Source organism: Leptosomus discolor, chromosome 1 (genome assembly GCF_034619465.1).
Source record: "Leptosomus discolor isolate bLepDis1 chromosome 1, bLepDis1.hap2, whole genome shotgun sequence".
NCBI lineage: Eukaryota > Metazoa > Chordata > Aves > Leptosomiformes > Leptosomidae > Leptosomus > Leptosomus discolor.
Genome location: NC_141391.1, coordinates 164,349,167 through 164,372,377, shown reverse-complemented (window position 1 = coordinate 164,372,377; position 23,211 = coordinate 164,349,167). Strand labels below are relative to the sequence as shown.

The 23,211-nt window shown below is 41.1% G+C and overlaps 1 protein-coding gene across 1 annotated transcript in view; it reads right to left on the bottom strand.

Moving 5' to 3' along the window:
• GUCY2C (guanylate cyclase 2C) overlaps positions 1-20,365 on the bottom strand; it is a 44,754-nt gene extending 24,389 nt beyond the window's left edge. The window contains exons 1-11 of the mRNA XM_086469889.1: positions 20,155-20,365; positions 19,108-19,220; positions 17,730-17,797; positions 16,133-16,348; positions 13,627-13,748; positions 12,661-12,757; positions 9,895-10,009; positions 8,550-8,685; positions 6,281-6,366; positions 5,739-5,850; positions 1,446-1,527 (exon numbers count right to left, since the gene is read on the bottom strand). Coding sequence (XP_086326015.1) covers positions 1,446-1,527; positions 5,739-5,850; positions 6,281-6,366; positions 8,550-8,685; positions 9,895-10,009; positions 12,661-12,757; positions 13,627-13,748; positions 16,133-16,348; positions 17,730-17,797; positions 19,108-19,220; positions 20,155-20,365 — 1,358 coding nt within the window. The remainder of the gene's footprint in view (positions 1-1,445; positions 1,528-5,738; positions 5,851-6,280; positions 6,367-8,549; positions 8,686-9,894; positions 10,010-12,660; positions 12,758-13,626; positions 13,749-16,132; positions 16,349-17,729; positions 17,798-19,107; positions 19,221-20,154) is intronic.
• Between the last annotated feature and the right edge of the window lie 2,846 nt (positions 20,366-23,211).

Here is a 23,211-nt window from a genome sequence, read left to right as displayed (position 1 = left end):
GGATGCACTGCAATTCAAACTGGTATCAGCTGGTGATAAAGCACATATCAAACTGAATTAAAATCTACTAGGTCTAATATTTAGTTATGTGGTTTTCAGAACATTGCCTTTTTACTTAGCTGTTAGAACTACACAGGGAGTTGTGAAATAGTTTCAGTGTCCTAGTAACTTGGGAGATAAAGAAGGAATAATGACACATTTTGTTAATTTTCATAGCTGAGTCTCTCTTCTCCTTTGTTTGTTAGAGGACAAGCTTTGGTAGCAATTGTAGTTGAGAAGTTTGCTATTAATTCAGGACAAAAAGGACAAGCTTTATTCTAAAAAGAGTCCTCAGGAATCTCTTCAATATCTGATGCTTGGGGATATTACAATGATATATATACAATAATAATCTAATCATCTAAACAGATTCTTTAGATTTTATGCATCTGCAAATATGGAAGAGTACAGAAACTTTTACTAGTCCATACTGTCTCCAGACAAATTTTTATCAATTTTCATAGCCATTACAAACTTTACTTGTCTGTTTATATGTTAGTGCTTAGATGTGGCAATGATTAGGTCTTCCATTTCTTGAGTACAACTGGATATGTAAGAGTTGTATACCTTCATCTTTGATTTTTCCCTTGTGAAAAGCTTTAGTTAGCAAGGCAGATTGGTCCACTCAAAATAAGAGAGCTTGGGTAGTATCTGTTTCTAAACAAGTTTTCTTAAGACCTGATTTTCTCACTTTTTCTGAAGTTTTCTGATATATAGCAAAGAGGGACGCTAAGCTACTGAAAACAGATGCACAGGTAAAACCTTTTTTTAAATATGAAAGCAGGCAATATACTTTTGAAATGCATTTCTTCCACCAAAAGGAGACATCACTGATTTCTATTTCTGCTTTTTCCATCATAGTAAAGCTGAACTGTGTTATACTCATGAAATTCTAGCTGTTAGAAAAGTCAGTATGCAAGGAGTTGGACTGAGTTGGAAGAAACTGAAAGACAGGATGGATCCATGCAATTAAAACACCAAAACCTCTTCGTAGTTTGACTCCTGAAGTGACTCAAGACAAATACCTCCTTCTAGACTGAACTGTTATGTCACCAGTAGATTAAAGAAACATAAGTGAACCCCAGGTAAGATAAAGATGGGCAGTAAAGTGGAAAAGGTCTGAAAATTGGTCTGAGATACATGTTTCTGTATATGTAGAGGAATCAGAGCTTTTTAGCAGATGCAAAAACTCTGAGCCTTGCTGCATCTTCTCCCTTGATTATTATCATGACATAACAACGCTATGGATCCAAATACTACTTGGCATATACTAAAGAGTTCATGCTGAGGGCAACCACCCAGGCATATAAGGTAAGCTAATGAATGGCTCTTCAAGGAGAGATCAAAGGCATTGCCCTAGGAGGAGATCTGTTCCAGGAAAAACAGGAGGCCAAAGAGGTTGGTACCTTAGAATCAGCAAAGAGATGATCAGAACCAGAATCACAATTCCTGTGAGTGTAAAGACAGCAATAGTCAAGATGTGTGGGCCTGCAAAAAGGAAAAATTGAAAAATAAACAATTGACAGAGGATGCTGAAAAACAGTATTATATGTAAGAAATTACCCTCACCCGCACATGTGCAAGTCACAGTAGCTGAGCAGGGATATTCTTTGTTTACACCCAAATTAAGAGGCTTTGGTAAAGTCCATCACTGCCTAGAGATGACATGTGCCAGCCTCTTTCACTGCAAGATGAAGCATAACCCAGTCTTACATCCCCACCTGAGGCATGGGCACTCTGTAGGCACACACAGGTGGGAGAAGAATTTAACAGCACTAAATCTCATATCAGCTCAGCAGCAGTTTCCAGGTGTTCTCCTCTTTTAAAGCAAACTAGGGCAGTCCAGGAATAAAGCTGACTTTTCTTAGTAACCACATTTTTAAAAGTGAGGCAGCCAAACTTATCCTGGTAATAACGTCATAAGAGTGGATGGTGGAAGCAAACCTCAGATACAACTCTCTGCAGGATAGGGATGTAGATGAAGTAGTTGACCATTTGAAATCAGAGTCACTGGCAGGCAAGAAATGCTGTTTTCCCCCAGCATACCCAGGGCTTAATGCAAAATGGGCTTTTCATTGACTCCTTTGGATAAGGATTTACGTGAAATGGGGAACAAGGGTTTGATCCCTACTGGTTTTATCATGAGATTCAACACTCGACGATGACTTTCTGATTCAGGCTTCATAATGTTTACCTTTTCCCTTCCAGTCCTGCTGGGCACCCATGCAGTGAGAAAGACATATGTCACTGAAAGTGAATTTTCCACAATTACCCATGCCTTCGTCACCCAAGGTCTTTACTGATATAATTTGCTTCAGGATGGAATACAGCTAAAGCTTCCACCGAGAATTTCAGCTGATACAGAGTACAGCCACTTGTGGATTTCAAAGGCATTTCTCACAAGAATTTATTATCCAAAAAGAGGTCAGGATGAAAACCATGGTACAGCTTTTAAGATACGCAGGCTTTTCAGCATTTTGCACTCGGGTTCTCCCCTTATTGGCCCAGTTGTTTAAAGCCATCTGTAGTTGTTCTAGACAGAGCTTTGGGGACTGTGGACTCATTTCTGAACACTTCTGTAGACACTATCTTGGGATGACAAATGCTGCTGAGTGGATGGGACTCTTCAATCAGAAATTCATATCCTATAGAGGGAAATTAATCTGGCGGCAGCACAAAGCTAGTAAAGAGTCCTTGGAATCTGCCAGATGCCAAACAATTTGAAAATCTATTCAGGCATCTGAGGACTTAGACCGAAAACCATAGAGCACACAAGGGTCCTAATCCTGACCAGGCAGGCAGGATGGCCAAGGCTGGGAACTGACTATTTAAGGTTGTAATTTTGTTTGTCTTAATGTGGAAAAGCAAACTGAAGCCTGTCTTGGATCAGTTCTTGGATATCAGGGGTACTGGGAAGGAAAGTTGCAGCCACCAACTTCCTTTGAAGAGCAACAGGCCATTAGTGCAGAGCTTCATCTAGTGGCCACACATCTAGAGTGTATCTACTCTATTGAGTAAGTCTCTCGGGCAAAGAAGGCAGAAGATAATCTAATTTTGAAGATTGCCATGTTGGTTGTGGATAGTAAAACAGCCAAGCTACTCAGCCTTACTGAGGCTAGTGCACTTCTTCCTGTGCCCAGAGACAGAAATAAAGGCACACAGAAAAATGATGAAGTGTAAAAAGTTATAAACAAATTAAAAGCAACATGGCACACCTTAGCTGCCTTTCAAATAAGGCAGCATCTGAGCAGGGATTTTCAACATACTAATGTGTCTGCATCTGACATAGAATTAAATTTAGGAACACCTCTGGATTTTGGACCCAGCTTTTGGGCTTTGATTTTTCTTGTTCTGTGTATCACTTCTCCCCACCTTCTTTCTGTGTGTTCAACCTAGCATCAGTCTTGGGGCCTTCTAGTAACTTAGTATTAGTCTGACGCTCTCCACTGAAAACTATCAGCACTACTGTTTCCCTCCTCCAAGAAAGGACATTAAGTCACCACACTAAAACAACGGATACATGAGAACGTGCGAAGCCATTTTGTACAAATTCTCTAGAACTTCAGATTTGTGAATCGTGGCTTGCAGCTTAACAATCAGCAGGTTGTAGTTTCCCATGGAAGAGCTGTGGGACCACGATTTCCCGTTCTTGAGGCTGTGGTACCACCTCCTGGCTCTTAGTATTACAGCACGCAAAGGGAGAGGGCATCACAAATTAACTGTTTTCAGCACTTCTGGAACCCGAAACGTTTGTGTATTGAAGGATGACCTTATCCATGCTTAGAGCAAGGGTTAAAACTTTCTGAATAATGGGAAAATGTGGATGAAGCCCCTTTTTTTAAGGGATGCCAGGAGGAAAGAGGGTAGCAGAACTGGGTCAGCTGTTCTCAGTTGCAGCTTAGGAAGGAGCAGGGCTCTGGTTGCTGTGTCTATTCACCTCCCTGGAGGAAAAAACATATTTCTGGTTGGAAAGTTTTGACTGGCTTTGGCAAGGCATGGTGATTACTTAAACTTTGGCCATAAAAAGTTGCCCTTTGGGGGAATATATTTATTTAGAATCACACTGAAGGAAGGTTTATTTTAAAAAATGTGAAAACAAAATAATCAAGTGCCTGTGGGAGGCACTTTTACTTTGGTTTAATATAGCTTGGCCACAAAGTCAGGCCTTCATTAAGCACTGAATGTTAAGCTATTCGTCTGTAGACATTGGCTTTCTGCAATTCTAATTTTTCTTTGGTCATTGTGCTGCAGCTACAAATAAGGGCATACTCAAGAGAATGTTTTAAGGATACAAAGATCCACTGACAATGCAACATGTTGTGGGGCCCAAGGGATAGATGAGAGTGGGACTGGCACCAAGAAGACTGGGACCAGGCAGCACACAGCTCAGCAGGCTGGTGCAGGGAGAACCTGTGGCTAACGTGTGCAGTGCTGCTGCCACTGCAAAGCAGGACTTGTGGTCATACTAAAGGAGACCAGAGATTTGACCAGAGATGAAAAATTATAGCTCCACTGAATTCCCTCTGCTCTTCCCAGAGCTGTCTAACTGGACTCTAGTCAGTGCTGCTGCCTGCTCCTGGCAGCTCCCATGGGTCCCTGGCAATGAACCACTACTCCTGCTTCTCTTAAGAGGGTAAGCCCTGATTTGAAGCCTCTGATTTACTTTACTGAGGAATAAAAATTTTTTAATCCATGTACCACCTTACTGTGAATGGACTCTTAGTTAGCAAAAGGTGTTCGTTTCTCCAGTTACTGCTTTGCCTATTCCCTACTGGAGGTAAGGTGTACAGCAAATTAATGGAGGTCTTTAACAGAGACCTTTAATAGCGACATCTTTGGACACTCACTGATGGGAATGACTCAGGTGAACACTAACCCACTGTGCACTAACCATTGCAACCACTGCCACTGCAGTAATTTTTATCCTGCATATCATACCCTGAAGCATATGCCTTTCCGTTGCCAATCACCATGTGGCAGCAATTTAAATGGGGAAATAATCACAATCTGATCAGACTGACAAGGCTGTACTCTGCTATGCTGAATAACAAGGGGATTCATCTGTTCTATCCAGGAGTCACCAAAAACTCAAAAGGAGGTGGTGATTTCTGGGATTTCAGATTTAAAGTTTGAGTGTAGATAGTAACCTAGTTTCCCATTGTCTTTCTGCAAAGAGACAGGTCTTCTAAGAAGCCCCTCCAGAGAAGTACCATGAATCTGCACAGTGCTACGTCCTGTCCCCAGCTCTCTACAACAAGGATAAAGGGGCAAGCAGAAGCCACCGCACTGCATCAGCGGTACAGAAATGCAGTCAGGTAACTCATCATAACCTTAACTCTGCTGTCTTTCCTGAACAGTCTTTCAAGCAAGTCACACCACCACCATCTTCTAGTGAAGTTTGTATGTCTGGGGTGACCTTTTCTAAAACATGCTGTGGTATTCCCCATGATCACTGGTACAGTATGGAGTCTATGAGAGACTTAGTAGCACCTAAACAGAAATGCAGGTTTAGAACTGAGCTGGATGCAGGGAACATGGAGGGCTGGGGCACGGAAAGGAAAGATGTGATTCTGCCTCCAGCTCCTGGAGCCACGTGGCTGGGGGCAGTGTGAAGGTAGTGTGCTTGATTGCACAGCAGGTGGATCTTAGAACTGTGTGACTTGTCTTTGCAGAAGAGGTAGGTTTAATGGGTGTCTCACCAGTGCCTGGAATATCGCTGGGCAGCTTGTGGTTCTTCCAGATGAAATCCAGACTGGTAGTCATCACTCGTGTCTCATTCTTTTGGGTATTGAAATACAGAAGAGTTCTGAACTATGCGTAGGAGGGAAGAAATGCAGTCAGCAGCTGTGCTCTCCTTCTTTTGTCCCTTGCTTCAGACTACCCTTAATAAATGTGTTGCCCACACTCAAAGTAATTCTTGCTCTTTCTGCTACAGTGGTGCATTCCTCAGCTTAGCCATATGTTTGGCTGCCATATTCTTCCTCATTCCTCCCCTTTCTCTGAAAAGATATGTATCAGTCCCACAAAATACCAGCTGCACTTCACTTACTGAATCACCAGATGACATCAATCCTGTCAGTCTCCAGCACGCCTCTCAAGACCCCCCCCAGCATGCACAGCGTGCCTTGGCATACCACCACTTCTGCTGTAGTTATTTTCATCATTCTTATGCAATAGTACCAGGTATTTTGTTTCTCCTTTCATATATAAGGTCAAACAGTTGCTCCCTGGACATACGTACATGATTTTCAGTCTGTGACGTGTATAGCAAGGTCAAATTAGTATCAATGTCCCCGAATTCATCTAGAGTCACAGGACCCAGTACACCTGCGAACACAATGAATTAGTCAGAGGGCTTGTGTTCTCAGAAACATAAATATGTGGCAGGAAAGATGGGATAAATAAAAGGAATTCTGATGCTCAGGATATTTTTCTTCTTCATGTACACGCTAGAATACATATCAGCTTAGTGTGGTGCTGCTTCTCCCTTAATAGCATGTTACATTTTCTCTACAAAATCCAATAAAAGGGGTTGAACTGACTGCACTGAAGAGGAAAGTCTCCCTCTAGCTATAGAAAAATATATTTGTCAGGTTTCTTCAGCATACCAAGAATGTCAGAGTAACCTTCCTCGAAGGAACTATTTTAGAAGTGAGAAGGGAAATTGCCTGTTTCCACCTGCAGTTTGACTCTATCAGCAAGAAAGGAAATACAAGGATACTTTAATTCTTCTTACTCTTTTGAGAGCTACCTGCTTGGCTCTAATAATACCATTTTAACTGGGTTCTTTTTCCCTTTAGCCTCCTGCCTCTATGTCAGCAAATGTGCAGATTGAGAAATTGCCTATGTAGCACATTCCAAGGATTTCAAGGTGGAACTTCCTAAGTCCCTCAGCATGGCTTGACTTTGCTCTTCTGAAGTCAACCATTTCAACAAGAGCACAAGCTTAGCCAATAACCACCAGTTCTGAAAGTATCACCTTCATTTTTTCCCTTCTTTTTTCAGGAAAGCCTTTTTGATCAGCTTCAGATTACTCTTTTGCTGCTGTTGCTGATGACTTATTTTATTTTTCCTAAAGTTCAGCGTCATCATTATTTTAGTTTGGGAATTACCTTCTCCCTTTTCACCTCAAAAACTGATGCTAAGTTTTTCATGGTCCACTGTATGAACTCCCTACTCTACCAGCCTCCAGCACAAGAAAGAATGAAGGTGATTCAACACCTTGTACTTTTAGGATTTTTTTTTAAACTAAACATATAACTAATGTGGAGCATTACAGCGCAAGATTTATTTCAGATAAGTAAAAAAGTTTGTGCAACTTACCTTTCAAATTTAAAGTGAAACTGAAAAGATGGTTTTACTGATATGCAAAAAGCATGTTGTCTCCAGGAGGAATTAGTAAACCATATTTTGCTAGGTTTGGGATACCACGGTTAAAGAAAAGATAAGCCCAAAACCTGATAGGCCATATTAGGAAAATATGGGCAACTTCTACACATGTGTTTGCTGAAAGCAGGTGGGACATAAACACAAAGCTTTAAGTTGTGATTTTGGTACAGATCTCTGATGTGAAGTGACAGCTGGGACTTTGTTCCCAGAGAGGTAATGTTGTCACTTCTTTGCCTCTGTCTTTTCCTAATGACTGAATTCTGTGATTTTAAGCCCATGGCCTGCAAAAGCCCACTGCTGCTGGACAACCTGTGAGAGGAACAAGCAAGTTGACTAAGAAGAGCCAACCCGTTGCCAGCTGGCTTACACTCATACTGCAGGCATCCAGGCCTACAATGGCTTTGTAAGCCAGAAAAGGGGTGAAACTACTTCATTAAAGCTTAGCTAGGTGGACTTCAGAGTCATTTGAACATCAAGCATATTTCACACATATTGGCCTCAAGTCAAGACTAGACCTTTGAGGGAAAGCTTAGAAATGCCGCTGTCACAGATTAACAACCTGAATGCTAGGTTGTCTCTGGAGGAAGCACGGACTCTGAAAACCACCTATATGATTCACTCTTCCAGCATCTTTCTCATTCTCCAAATAGTCTCCCTATAGAAAGTTCAGTTTGACACCAGCTGCAGGTCCTTGTCCCTGTCCTCCATCTCTGCTGGCTGGGAAGCTCTCTCTTCTCCTTCCCCCACCACTCCTTACAGAAATATTCTTTAAATGTGCTTTGTACTTCAAAGCAGCAGGAAAGACTCAACAGCCCAGAAAGGAGTCTGGTCCTCAACCAGTCTGTTGCTAGTTGCAATGTTTCAAATTATATTCATTTTAACTTTCTACCTCTTCTGTGTTGCATGCACTGCGGTGATTCTGCATGACTGATATGTAGTGCTTCTGCTAATACAGAAAGTAACATTCTTGTAAAAAATGATAGAAAAAGAGTGGAAATAAAACCCATTGAAAGGCTTAGACTTGTTTAGTGCAGAAGTGACTTATCCTAAAAGTGCTCAAAATCAAATTTCTTTCTCTTCATCAATTAAGTGAAACCTGCACAGGACTGTACTTTTTTTACCTTCAAAAGTGGTATTTCGGAATTCATTGATGAAACTGAGAGGTGACACTGGGCTCTGGGAGAAGATATATTTCTTCAGAATATGTCCAAACAGCAAGACTGCATTAAAATAGCCAATCACAAAGTCATCTTCTATCTAGAACAGGAGAAAAACAAAAATGACAATTTGAGAGTTCATGTTTATACCTTAAAGCTACAATATCTTTGGTGGTCTCCATTTGGCAAAACCTCCAGCATGGAAGAATGGAATCTGCTGAACACTGTCAGTAGACGGGCAATGCCACATCAGTGTTCTCGCTTGGAAAAATAAAGGTGAATAAAACATATTTTTGGTGTATGAAGACAGGGATGTGGTGCAGACTTGTAAGAGGCCAATGTAAAGCTCTGGCATGATGTTCCTGGCGCAAAGGGTTCAAGAAATTCTACATTGTAGGTTCTGGGTAGGTCTGCTCAGTGGGACCCAAAGCCCCTGGTTTTGGATTAGATTTTCTGTGCAGATAATCAAGTGTGGTGCCAGCAAGTCTGGGATTTCAGATGGCCACAGCTCAGGGGCAAGGACCTGTGCCAGAATTTCCAGCAGCATGTCATAGAGCTGATACCCAAAAAGCGTTGAGGCCAGGCTGGGGGATCTGGAAGCCCTGTAAATCCAGCCAAAAGCTTTGGACTGCCTGCTGGAGAGCTGGAGCTCAAAACCGCAAATCCTGGGAGGAACTCTACATGTAGAGTCTGGTTCCTAGGCAGATGGCAGGATCATTAGTTTCACTAAGCAGATGCAGGGTTTGCATCGTTTCTGCTTTTCAGGAAAATAAAAAAATACATATTTCCTACAGAAAAAAAAAAAAAAAGTTCCTGTTTTTGAAGTTTAACTGGAAAGCCCCCGGACAGAAACAGCAACAATTGCCACTGCTTATACATATCTGCCCACAAAAATCAGTCAAAAATTATTAGTTCTGAACTTTCCATACTCACATCTCAATTGCACCTATAGATCTTCCTTCAGTGATGCTTGCAGCTACGTATGAGATTGTGACTCCGAAGTGGAGTCAGAAGGCCAGATACCTATATGTCTCCCTCAAGCCCCATGAACATGACACTTGCAGACCACATTAAAAGCTTGAATTGAACTTCACAAAGCAGGAATATGAGAGCCTGCATGTTTGCCTTATGAAATTTTACTTTTATACCATTACAGAGGGACGAAATGTCATCCTGCAATAATGTAAGAAAATATTAGCTTAGAAGCATGATGGGGGACGATTACAGCTGCATTTTTAGTTTCCATTTCCTAGTGCGTGAACATGAATGAACATGAATGCAATAATCAGATATAAATTAGTGTGGTTACCAGGACAGCATCCTCAGTCTTTATGGTATTCAAGCTGTAATTAGCTGGTGGCAGAGTCAGGACAAGTACATTCTGCATATAACGGGATGAGTTGTTGTTCCTGAAGTACATGTTACTGCAAAGCAAAGCACAAGAACCCCACGAACAATCAGCAACAAGTGCAGTGGTAACCGTGACAGAATCACTCTCCTCTACCCAGCGGCACTGTTATTTTACAGGTTGAAACAGTAGTTCTAAAAATAAAATTTCATCATGGACAAAACTCTTTATGTTGTTCATTCCCTGATGCCAGCTTCTGTGCTTAACTACATTAAAAGGTAATATCAAAAAGATCTGGCAATCTGAAATTCAAAGGTTGCAATGTATTGTTGTTATTATTGTAACTGTTTGGTTTCTGTCCTGTTTATTTCCTCTTCTATCAAGCAGGAGTTTATATGTATTAAAACTGAGTCTCTTATTGGAAACCACAGAACTGCAATCTGTAGTTTCTTCATGCGATTGTGCATGTTTCTGACCTCTTCTGCACTCTTTTGCATGTTTCTCTAATTGTGATATTTCCTGCTGGAATTGATCACAGCAGGATTTGCACTAAAAGCGTTTAACAGGAGGTCATGAAACATCAGAGAGGTGCAGAGAGCAGCTTATTGATTTATTTGTTTAATTCAGTGAGCTAGGAAAATCAGAGGAAACTATGTGAACTTGAAAACTATGCTAAAACAAGCAGAAAAGGTTGTAGCTTTCAGGTATCTGTGGTTTCATCACCCTGACAGGCCATCTGGCAGTGCTTCACAGACTGGCAACTACTGTATTCACATGTTACAGAGGAGTTTAGCAATAGATACTAGTGCCAAGTGGCAACATCTGTCACTGCTATAGATAGACTGATAAAAAAAAGAATTGTATGAGCCTTCTCTCGTTATTCGTGTTTGATCATCCTTTTATTTTTTCAGTCAGCACTGTATTAATCATTTTTGGAGACCATAGGCTCCACTCCATGGCCATCAGATGGGATCCTGACACCAGAGCGCTGTCTCTGTCTTTCTCTGAACCTTCTGACTTTTACATTGCATTTTCCACCCTGAAGAATTTCAAAGTGCTTTTCATTCAGCCTTGGACGGAACTAGCCAGGTGAAAAGGAAACTTCATTAAACTCCACCAGACTGAATAATCCTACAGCATCCCACCTACACTGAGGGAGGCTTAAACACTGTGTTTGTGTCCTGGCTGCCAGAGGACTCAGAGCTGAAGAAAATTTAAGTCCATTACTTTGTCTGAGGGACTTGACTCCTGGAGAAGCATGGGACCTTGTCTGCTGTCTTCTCCTACAGCTTAAGTTTGGATCTAACACATGTGTCTGTATTTTGTTTCTGTTTTAAGATGAAGAGCATGATTTGAGATATTCAGCAAAATCAGGGTTATGTAGCAAATTTAAGGAGGGCACCATATAAAATGGGTTGAGGCAACTGGGTATATCAGAAGGGTTCATACTACAGCAGAGAAGCCCCTTACTGTCCTCGCCTACTGTGAGGCAACAATTATACATGCAACACCAGTAAGTAAAAGCAGTCATGTAAGTAGTCCCCATTGTGCATTTCCAAAGAAACAGGAATTGTGGCTAGTTGCCTCAGGAAAAACTGGGGATTCCTAGTGCCTGGATAAAGTGGTGGAAAGTCTAAAGCTCTTAGAGACACTTCTGAAAAATATATATGGTGAACTTGAAAGTGTACAGGACAGAGAAGATCCTGTTAGCATCTGAACCACAGGCTCCAAGGTTAAATAACTGAAGTCATTAGTCCAAAGTGCCTTAGCCCTGCCCTGTCAAGGTCAGCTTTAGATGTGAGGGCTGGGAAGTATCACAGGCCCTGGAAGTTCATAGATTCTTTTGCTACATCAACAGTGAAATAAGATTGACACATGGGCCTTGTGATCATACATACCATTAAGCTGCCAGTACAGTCTTGGGCATAGTTTTGGTCTAGACCAACCAGCTTTCTCCCAGACTGTGACTTGCTACGGTGACCAGAGCCATACCCAAAAAGCAGTTTGGACATCTACACTTAGTCATATGGATGAGAGTTGTGCTGTGTCACAAGATCAGCTCTCGGTCCTCATATACAGACAAAGTTTTGAGACTACCATCGATAAGGCCAGTTTATACCAGTTCTCACCTATAAAGATTTTGTAATTAGTAATATAAAGATGAAATTGAACAACAGAAAACTTTGGTTGTATACTAAGAAACGTCTCTGAAAAGTTAGATTTATGTAGTTATAAAGATGTAGAAGAGACGATTATAAAGTGGAAGAGACAATTGTACCACTCTTTTAAATCATTTAAAAATTGAATAAATGGAGCCTAGAAAAATATACTGTAAGCCACGTTTACATAATTGTCTGGTTGGGCAGAGTGTATGAAAAATGTACAAAAACTCGTACGAACAGCTCACAACTATTCTGACTTTGGACTCTGTGATTCTCTCATGGCTTCCTGCACTGAGGATTCCACAGAATGACACTAGCCCTACCTGCCCTACCTTCACTGCCTTAGAAAAATATTATGTGAACTAAAGGGGATATTGTAGAGGATGCACCACAAATTAAACACTAAGCAGCTCAGATAAGTGGCCAGACATGAGGAAAGACAGCAATGGAAAACATTTTTTGAGAGAGCATTTCTTCAACAAAACAGTTCCACTCAGACTATTTCCATTATCTCTATCCTTCAGCAAACTGCAGAGAAAAGAGAAGAAGAAAGGTGATACTTTACTTGAAGAGATCTATCAGGATGATAACAATGTCCTTATCCACTTCCTCCGTCCCTAGGTCTGTGCTGACGTCAGTTGGAGAGCCACACATGATGATCACTACAGATTGGGCAAAAATGGAGACAGATCGGTGAAAGGTACAGACAAGAAGAGGACATTTTCCTGTTTCCCTGTACTTAGGTAGCAGACAGTAGAGCAATGCTGGGCTAAGGCACATTACCTGCGCTGTGCTGGGATCCAGGCACAAAGTTACAGTCCCTCTGCGGTAAGACCGGGATAGTTGAGGGAAAGTGGTAAAAGGTGCCTCGAACACCTGCACCATTTTCTGTCTGATTGCACTAGAGCACTACCATTATCTGAGCCAAATAAGCATTATCAGTTCCAATGCAACACAGGCTACTGAATATGAACATTTCTAAGTTAAATGGCGTTCAAATAATAGTTTCATTGGCTTACTTATTACTTTCGCACTCATTTGGCCTGCTAATGCCAGGTGCTTAGTCTTAGGAGAAGATGAGCCATTTACTCATCCATTTTTCTAGTTTCGATGGATCACTTCCAGAAGAAATGCACCTTGATGGCACAAATGAGGCCCATATATGTACCAGGGATGCAAACACAGGAATGGTAGAGGGCTAAGCATTCTTGTAGTATCTAAGGACCTTTGTAGGAGGAGTTGTGATACCTGGATTTCTGAATCTTTCACAAAAGAGAGCTTGTGCCTAGATGGGATAATTCACCCCAAAAGCTCTCTGGAACTAGGATGTTCCCCCATATTTTATGGGGATGGAGAGAGGAATCTAAGAATTTTGTGCCATTTTATGTTTGCATCTATGTGAAATGGTATATCTGTTTCTCCACCATTTCTGTGGAAAGATTATCCCTAAAATGTAACTAAGGGGTAGGTCTGATTTCCTGGGGAAAGCAACTTACCTGCAGGGGAGAGTTCACCCTGAGCGCCCCCTTACCATTGCTTTTCCGGTTTGGATCTTTCACAGTTTTTTTAAGTTGCTCTGGAGTCCTTAAAATCTCCTTGAACTTCAGTTTTTCGGAGAAGTGTGTGATTCCAGCATCTAGCGCATTTATGTACCTGACACAAGGGAGGACAGATACTGTCAGAAAATTGCAAACTCCTCACATTCTCCTAAATAAGCCAAAATGTGAGATACGCTGTTTACAGGACACAAGAGTGTTTCTGAGGCAGTGTGGAACATTTTTTTTCTGCAGCAGTAGAAGAGAGAAAATCAATACAGGGCATGAAAGACTTAAAAGTGTCTGGAAAGTCACTCAGAGGTATTTTAGCCTGGTTGTACGAAGGATGGCTTTAGAGAATACAGTGATACAATAAGACATTAACAATTAAGAAAAGAAATCAGGGATATGGGGAAATTACAGTGAGTGAGATGAACTGGAAGGCAGAGCCAGGAAGCTCTGATGTTTTAAGAATCTTAGAAGGCACATGTGAAGGTTCAAAGGACTAAATGGGAGCTCCAGAAAGAATTGATAAAAAAAACACACGTACCCTAACTGTGAGAGAAGTGAAGGAAGGAAAGTAGCATTAGAAAACCTCACACTGAGTCAGTCAAAACTTGAAGGGGAAAAATTAGGACAGCAAAACAAACAATGATGTGAGTAAAAGCTAGCTAAAAGATTAAGCAAAACCAGCCAAGTCCTAAATCCTATTCTTGCCTCAACGTGTTGTGTCTGAGAAAGTTAATGCAGAGCGAAAACCAAAAGAAATCTCTGTTTTCTAACTGCTTAACATTTGATCTAGCAACACTGAGATCCCAGTCCTATAAACTACTAAATATCTTTTGCTTCACTTTTTTTTTTTTTTTTCAGGAACAGCATCATTAACCATTAATTTACAGGAATATATGGATTGTTGAGACAACCTGATTTTGCTGTCGCTGTAGGTATTCACTTATTTTTATACACATATGGGAAAAACAATTAGCCTATGCAGTATAACTTGTGCTTTAGCAAAAATGGATTTTTTAAAATTAGACAGTTCAAAAACCTTCAAGATGACAGTTTCTATTAAAGCTGAGATGCATTTTTACCACTATATTAGGATGAAAAATGTGCAGAAATACAAAATTGCTTTTACATTTTTTTATTCATTCGACAATAAAGAAAAGGAGCTCGAACAATCCTGAAGTCATAATTAATGTCCTGAACAGAAGTATTAATAAAGACAAAGTAAGAAACGCTTGGGAAATAATTTACATGCATTGTCTTCCCTGAAATGTATGAAACCTGCAGGATTGAAGGGATTTAGCTAAAGTGTGTGTAGTACATTGGCAATTGTATCTTCAAACATGGAGAAATAGGGATTGTAGTAAAAGATAAGCTAAGTGCACTGATGTTTCAAAGCATCAAAGAGAGATAATCATAGCAATTACAACATGTGATCAAGTTGCTATCTATACTTAAAAGAAGGAGAAAACAATAAAAGTCCCTAAATATCTATAAAACAGTGAATTGGAGATCAGTTTTTAGGCCCCTAAATTCAGAAAAACAAAATTTAAATTCTGTATATAAAATATTCTGTGAGTGCATGCTTCTATCACTCTAAAGCAAATATAGTCATGAATTCTGCTTAAAATTCTGCAAATTCCTCAGATTATTAATTGGAAAAATAAATAACAGTTATTTTCACGAATTCTTGGCTGCCTTTGAGCTACATTTATAAAATTACTAGGAGAAATGAGATTTTTGTTTTAATTAATCAGCATTTATGTCCCAAAATTAGGGAAAAAAAAGATCAAAGGAGCATAGAAACACTCACATGAGCTGAAAATTAAGTGAGTCAATAATAGAAGCATAATGATAAATATTAGTATAAAGTGTTTATTTGACTAAAAACAGCCTTTGGTTTTAGGCAAGGAGAAAACCCAGCATTCCTGAAGATCAAGCACAGGCTGTTGTTTCAGTTCACGAAGTGAAAACTGTCTCCTTTGCTCCAAACTGGTGAGACCATAGCTTAAACTCTGCAATCATTTGGGATCATTTTGCTCAAAGAAAGACACAGTTTGAACTTTGGAAATATTTTGGAGTAACAACAGTGCCCACAGATTGAAGCCAATAATGTGGAGAAACATTACAAAAGCTTGATAAGACCACTGACCTAAAAAAGCATCTATGGAGCGCCCGATGGAGGAGCCTCTCATGTTACATGATTTACATCAAGGATACAGTAAACAGCAGGGCTCTTTCCAGCAGGGACAACATATGGATTATGCTGTCCACAGGAAAAGCCCAGGCTTGAGAATACTTAAAAGCAGACTGAGTGGAACATTCAAATACACAGTACAGCTAAAGGGAATAATTCAACTCTTCCTTCTCTCATTCCTTGGTAGCTGTAAGGCACCTCACAAAATGTAGGACTCCAAGGACAGCTGGTAAGAACCATGTCCAAGGATGGAGATGGAGTTTGTCAACAGCCAGGTCAGAGGTGGATCTGGATCTTACCAGAGGCATGCCTCCGAGTTTTCGTTCCTCTTGTAAATGTAGGTAGATTCCCAGGTTGTGGTTTTGAATGGCAGCATAGATTCTTTCCAAAAATAATAGAAGAAATCATTCACTTTCCTGGCTGGGGTCAGAAGGCGGGTTAGGTTTACTTTGTAGTCACAGGACAGTCCAAAACTCCCTACAGAGATCAGAGGCAGGCTCAGTATTGTTTCAACTCTGAAGGGAGAGACAAGAGGACAAGTCTGAACAGATTGCTGTTGCACCAAGGCAGCTACCACGTGATTTCCAGTCTCAGCGCGCTCTTCTCATGGGCCCTGCATTAGTTTAACAGCAATTTGAACCTAAACCAGAAGGCTCTTGAAGAACACAAGCAGATTTCAAGTCAGTATTGGCACTGAAAAGCCTTGTTGAACTGGTCCAAGCAGCTTCTCTCACTGCCCCAAATTCCCTGTGCCCTTTTGAGTACCATGCACCATTTCAGCCCAAGGGCTGTGACAGGAGTCCAAAGGCTCAAGGACCCATGCGATTCTGCTCCCCAGATGCTGAGGAACAGACTTTGGCATCATTCTGGGCAGCTGTATATCCAGCAGATAGAAAAGCAAACATAAAGTTAGGAGGCACAGTGAATAAAATGGGGTGTATTGCATAATATTTTAGCATGGTCCTATATATATACGTGTTATTCTTTCGATTCTTCTATAAATCAGTCACATGTGTTCACCAGTAACATTGTATTCACTTCTGGTCATGCCACTCAAAGAAAAGTATAGAGCTAAAAGCACATAAAACTTCAGGTGAAAGTGTCTTGATCTTCACAGTATCTCTCAGTGAAACCAAAAGGCTACCAAAGTTTAAAAAGAGAGGTGATTCACATGGGTAACAATCTGTATTTGTACATCATGACTGATGAGGGTTTTTTTAACTGATTTATGCTAGAAGTCTGCAGATTCAACTTACACTTTTCCTAATATCTGAGACTGAACATATTTATATATAATATAATATAATATAATATAATATAATATAATATAATACAGAATAGAATTATACAGGTTCATGTACAATATGATAGTAGAGAGATTCATTCTTCAGAAACGCTTTCTCAGGCAGAAGAGTTAGGATGAAACTAGCTGCTCCCAATCTAAACACTCTTTACTGAAGATGGTTGAGGTTTTTGGATCTTCTCTTGACGCACGTGACTCAGGCCCCACCTTAATCACTGAACACCCACCCAGAAGGACGCCTGTTGCTGCAGTACTGCCATGTCTACATGCCTCCAGCTAACATCTATTTCTGCTGCAGTTGCTGAAGAGTTAAGTCTTTTAAGCCCTTAATCAATCAACCAGCTTATTGTCAGCAATTAGAAAAGTTTTCTTGCTAGCAATGGGATTTCATCAATGGGCTTTGGAAGGGGATTTTCTTCTCCCTACCAAACCGTGGCTGTGCATAAGAGTCTTACTGCCTTGACTGTAGACCTAAAGGTGTCTGATGTTATCTAAACCCCAATGTCTCTGCTGGCTTGTTATACACAAAACAACTTTGTTCAGCAGTTGATATCTTGAATATCACAGTATTAGGCGGAAGAGGTGGTACTTACGAGACCATTTGGTAGGTAGCGTAGGTGCAAGCGGGTCCTATGACGACACAGCCAAGTGCACCACGATCCTGCAAGGGATCAGAAAGGGTCAGTAGTGGGGACAGTGCAGAGGACTGGCAGAGAGAGGAGGATGGGAGAATGAAAAAATCTTTAGGCTTTGAGAAGTAGTCACTGAATTTACCCAGCAAAAGCAAGAACAGAGTAGCAAAGGAGCTACAGAAAGGTTAAAAGAACAAACCTGGAGTGAAGGAGGGAGGAATCACAGAAAGCTGAGAAAAGGCGGAGGACAGAACAGTGCCTGTGAGTATGACCTTCCTTAAAAGACAGACAGCAAGTTAGGATTAAAATGTTGCATTTGTTACAATTGCACATATAAAATTATACACCCCAGAAGTGCTTGTATTTGCAGAGGACAGAAGGGTTTGGAATTACAAGATATTGTGTATCAGAAAAATGATTAGTTATGTGCATATGAAGCTTGGTAGAAAAAAAATCCTTCCATGACCACCAAATGAGGCCTAACCAGTAGCTTTGTGTGTCATGAGGGCCTTCTTAACAAAGACGATAGCATGTGCTCACAGATCGGTAGATTTGAGAATTCGCGCTGGATTGACAAAGCTTCGCTCAGAGGTGATAGTTATTAGACATCAGAAAAACCGCGGAAACATGGCTTCTTGTAAGGCAGCAATTCTAACTGAAGCTTTTCCCCATGTTAGGGTGTTCACATAGTTTGTCCCACATGACTTCGGTGATTTCTAATGAGAAGTGAACACTTCATCTTTGCCCTCTGGGCATAGTTCCATATGTGTTTCTTTTGTATCAGTGCCAGCCTAATAATCTCTCTGCCTGCATGTTCCCATCCTCACACAGCTCTCCACTTTGTGTATTTGTGTAAACTGATAGAGAACCAGATCAGGGTCTGATCCAGTTGGAAATGGATTTTTTTTTGCTCTTTTTAGGCTGTTTGAGTACTTGGGTTTGGGGGTTGGGTTTTTTGGTTGGTTGGGATTTTCTTTTTAATGGATTGCTTTGGCTATGTGGCCACACAAAGAGCTATGCAAATATAAAAAAGAGGACAACTTAAGTATAGGAAAAGGAGCCTTAAGCGGAAGGCTGCTTTAGCCGGCACTGCCACCTAATGTCTAATGACAGCCTCCAGGAAGCAATCATAGAATCTCTCTCCAGTATTTCCCTGCTTGTCTTCACAAAACCTACAGGAACATCTTCTCTTTGGAAGCTTTACCTCTCTGTCAAAATTATTCGGAACTGAACAACAGGTTCAGAAGTTAATAAGGAAAGACAGGGACACGCACGCACACACAGAAAGAAAAAAGTCCTGTCTTCTCAGGAAATCAACTTAAAGAAGCCCGCTACTCACATAAATTTCCTTGATGAGCTCCACACCTTCACAGGTGCTGGTACGACAGCCTTGTGAGACATAGAGTGATGAGGTAAAGGTGTGGAAGGTGGCACTGAGTGTAACATTTTCTCCTGTAATGCAAACGTAAAAGTAAACAGCATCATCGTGAGTTGCAAATAACCACTGATACACTGTAGCCCCCTTCTTCTGACACAGGACTGAGCAGTCTTGTGCCAGGATGTCTCCCACTAAAAAGCTGTTAGAAAGCCCACCTACCACATAACCCCTACTGCTTAGGATGAGACTAAAATTTGCTCCAGTGTGGACTGCTGACGACTTCTGCTGAGTATTAGTACCTCCAGTACAAAGTACTTTTAGTGTTGGCCATTATTAGAGACATTTCTTAAAGATCTGTAGGAAGACAGACAACTTTCCAGTAAGATTGGACAAAATCTCTTCATCTAGAGGGCAGAAAGGGAATAGGTATCATTTCTTTGGAACCTCTTTCTCCCATGATATTCTAGAGAGTGACAGCAGATTTGTGATACTGAAAGGAGAGGTAAGATAGCAAAATAAATAAAAGCATCATCTGCAGTGACTCTAAATTAGGGGGAAACACATGGACTGCAGATTCTTCACACTTCAAGTTGTAATATGGTCAACAGATGGGGTCAAGAGGAAAATTGTTTTCAGAAAGTAGAGGCTAATCCAGCCAGGAGAGGAGGCAAAGGCATCCCAGGTACTGCACTAGATGAATCACTGGTCTTGTCTGATCCGTTTCAGCAATTCCTATGTTCCCAATCCCAACTGAACATATCCAGAAAAGCATGCAGGAAGAGTCTGCCAAAAAAACATGAAAGCAAATACGGTTCTGCTCATCTGTAGAGTACTTCTGGTTTTATAGAGGAAGGTCATTATTTCTGTAAGATACACATAAGGTGAATAGACAGGCAAGGAGCCTGTCTGAGGAGCAGTTTGCTGAAGGTCAGAGGAGTAGAAAGCTGCAGCACGAAGTCTGACAAGAAACCACAGCAGCAGAGGGATAACCAACACTCATGGCCTTACCTGCCATCTGGAATTCATCTTGTACCCTCTTCAAGGCTTGCTTCACGGCTGATTTCAAATTATCAGTAGATGATGGAAAGTCTGAGTAATTCATGAGCATCACATTGATCACATAACTGTTGTTGCTACACTCATTTGAACCAACTTTCTGCAGTAGCTGGAGCGAGAAAATCAAAGGCCAAAGGGCCAGAGCCAATATCCGTTGCTTCATTATTGCTCAGTTTAGACCCATTGTGTATGCTCTCTTTTTCTCTTCCAGCCCTCTTTCTTTCAGATACAATACATTGGTTTTGTTCCTGGACAGGACAAAAGAGATCTCCACGCTGTAGATCCAAAGACAGGCTGTATGATCCTTCTCTCAGGCACTTCCCTTTCCCCCTCGCTGCCTTCACCTCTGCCCGCCCCTCTGGTGTACTAGGTGGCACTTCTGTTTGTGAAAAAATAGCAGCAGCAAAACTCAGGAAAGGCGAGAGGCTAAAGGTTGCTGTGAATGTTTGCTTATGGAAAGGCTGAGGCTATAAAACTGAAGCATTACCTGAAACTTTGCCTGATAAGGGCACTAACTCTTCATCACAGGGATGAGCTGAGAGAAGGAAGGGGAGGGCACAAATGGACTGTAAAGATGACTCTTTAAAATGGAAGTAAAATACAAGGTCCATTAAAGCGTAGAGGAAAACAGATGGTTACTTCATGTTTGCATTGCCCTACATCTCTGGTTACACTGCCAGACTGTCTCTGCTGGCTGTGCTCACAGATCAAGGGTGTATTTTCTTCTGTGATAAGTTACCGATTTCATTCCTTTAGCTTTTACCATCAAAGCACTTTTTGTGTTGGCAAAAATGTCTGACTTGCAATCCTCCAGACCAAAGCCTTCATTTCTACTTACAGAGTAGACTCAACACAAAGCTTGTCCGCTCGTAATCACCTAGTGTTGTACACCAAAATGCCCCAGTTCTGCCTCAGACACATTGCTTCCGGGCAGCACAGGTCTCATTGCCCATTCCCACCTTGTCAGATGGCTCCTCCGATGGGGGCCAAACCTTGCATCAGGTAAGGATTAGGAAAGCTGAAAGCCACATCTCAAACCTGTGGGACCAAAGCTAAATTATAAGTGCCATTGCTAAAAGGCATGCACTAAAGGACACCACGGTATTGTTCCTGGGTAGGGCTCTTGGGCTTTCCTGAGTATTTTTCCTGAGAATGTCTCAGCGAAGGTAGGTAGAATGAAGAGAAGACAAAAAAAAACCCACACACCTTATGGATAAGTCTGGGCACAAAGGAGAACTGCAAGATAAAAGGAATCATCAGGCAAATTTAAATAAAGTAGTGAGTGTGATTGGTCTGAATTTGGGGTATTTGTGCACACCTATAGCAGCTTCTGGTTTTCTACTGAAACCTGGACTGAGGCTGTCAGATAATAAATCAGTTACTTTTATTACCTTCCTGAAATAATTTTAAGACAAACAAGGAAAATGATCAGCAACAGTTTAAGTAATAGTGCTTTTGATATAAAACAGAACTGCTATTCCATGGTTTCTTTCAAAGCCTATATTTAAAACGTGTTGAATATACTTCAAATGTATTTCAACAGAATTTTTGCATGATGCTATTTTAATACCAAATTATTATTCCTGGAATCTTTCTTATTCCAAACAACAGAGAAGGCCATGAGCCAGCATTTAAAAGCAGATCTTGAACACTCCAGCATACCTAATCTAGCATTCGTAATCAGAAATTCTAAATTAGCGGTCTGTAGTGTAAACATCTGGACCACTATAGCTGGCTAGAGCTACAGACTGAGAATGGAATATAGCTTTTCATGCTGAGATCGTCTGCTCATCCCTGTCCGTTTTACACACATTTACAAAGTCCTGGAAACTTATCCTATATAAGTCAGTAAGAGATTTGTCACTAACTTCAGAAGAGCAAGATTTGCATACTCTTCTTATCCAATCTGAGAGAAACAGTTAGCCAGTGTGGATAATGCAGGTAGAACTGAGTACTTTATGTTGCTGGTCACACAGGGAGTATGTAATGGCACTGAGGTCTCCCTGGTTTTGTACCTATTCATGTCTTTATTTGGTTTTCAGAGCAGCTTAAAAATGTCCTTTAAAAACAAAAGGTAAAATCAACTATAACCTTAACACAGCATTTCTTTTTACTCTCTCCTTTGCCCCCTGCCTTCACAGTCTTACAGGGACTCCCCAGCCAGAACATGTCATAAATGAGTAGTTGACCTCTCAACTTTTAAATTTCCAGTGTGTGAAGTCTCTCAGTGTCAAGTCCCATGATGGGATCATGTCTTGAGCATCAGGTGGCGTGGAGCAGGAGGGAGTGCAGCAGGAGGCTGCAGCTGGGGTGAAGCAGGTGCTCCCTGGAACTGGCTGAACACCACACTTTCCTTTGTACCTTGGGGCTTTGTACATCAGACACAGTTGCTTTGCAGACTGATCGATATTTGCTTCGTGGCATAAGAAAAACAAAAGCTGTGACATCGTGCTGCAAGCATGAGAGTTACTGATACTGTAGGTGATCATGAGGGTGGAGAGAAAAAATGGTAAAAGAGTAAGTCATGTGTAAAGCACAAAATTTTATGGGCCTGCCACAAGCACAAGCCAAAACTTCTGTATATTAGTTTCTTGCTGCCTGTGCCTGCAGGATCTTTAGTCCCTGGGGATTACAAGATGTGAGACACCAATGCCAGTCCATTCATAGTGCCCTGGCTTCAGAATGAAGCTAAGCTCCACAGATCCCAGCCAACTTCATCTAATTCTTTTCTAATGTCCGATCCAGCAGTCTACAAAACCAAGAGGTTACCAGTGACACAAACCAGACAGATACCCCCAAAAAAATCTTCCCTATCCCTTCAGAGCACTGCCCCCACTATCTCAGTAACTTTGCTCAAACTGTGAGCCAGGTCTCACACTTCAAAGATTAGTCAGGGAGGGATACAGTTCAGAAACCTAGCAGCCGAATTATGTGTCAGAGGAAAGGAAAAAAAAAAAAAGCTTTTTGACTTTAACAGGCAACTGCAGCTTTAATTAGATGTCTTACAAC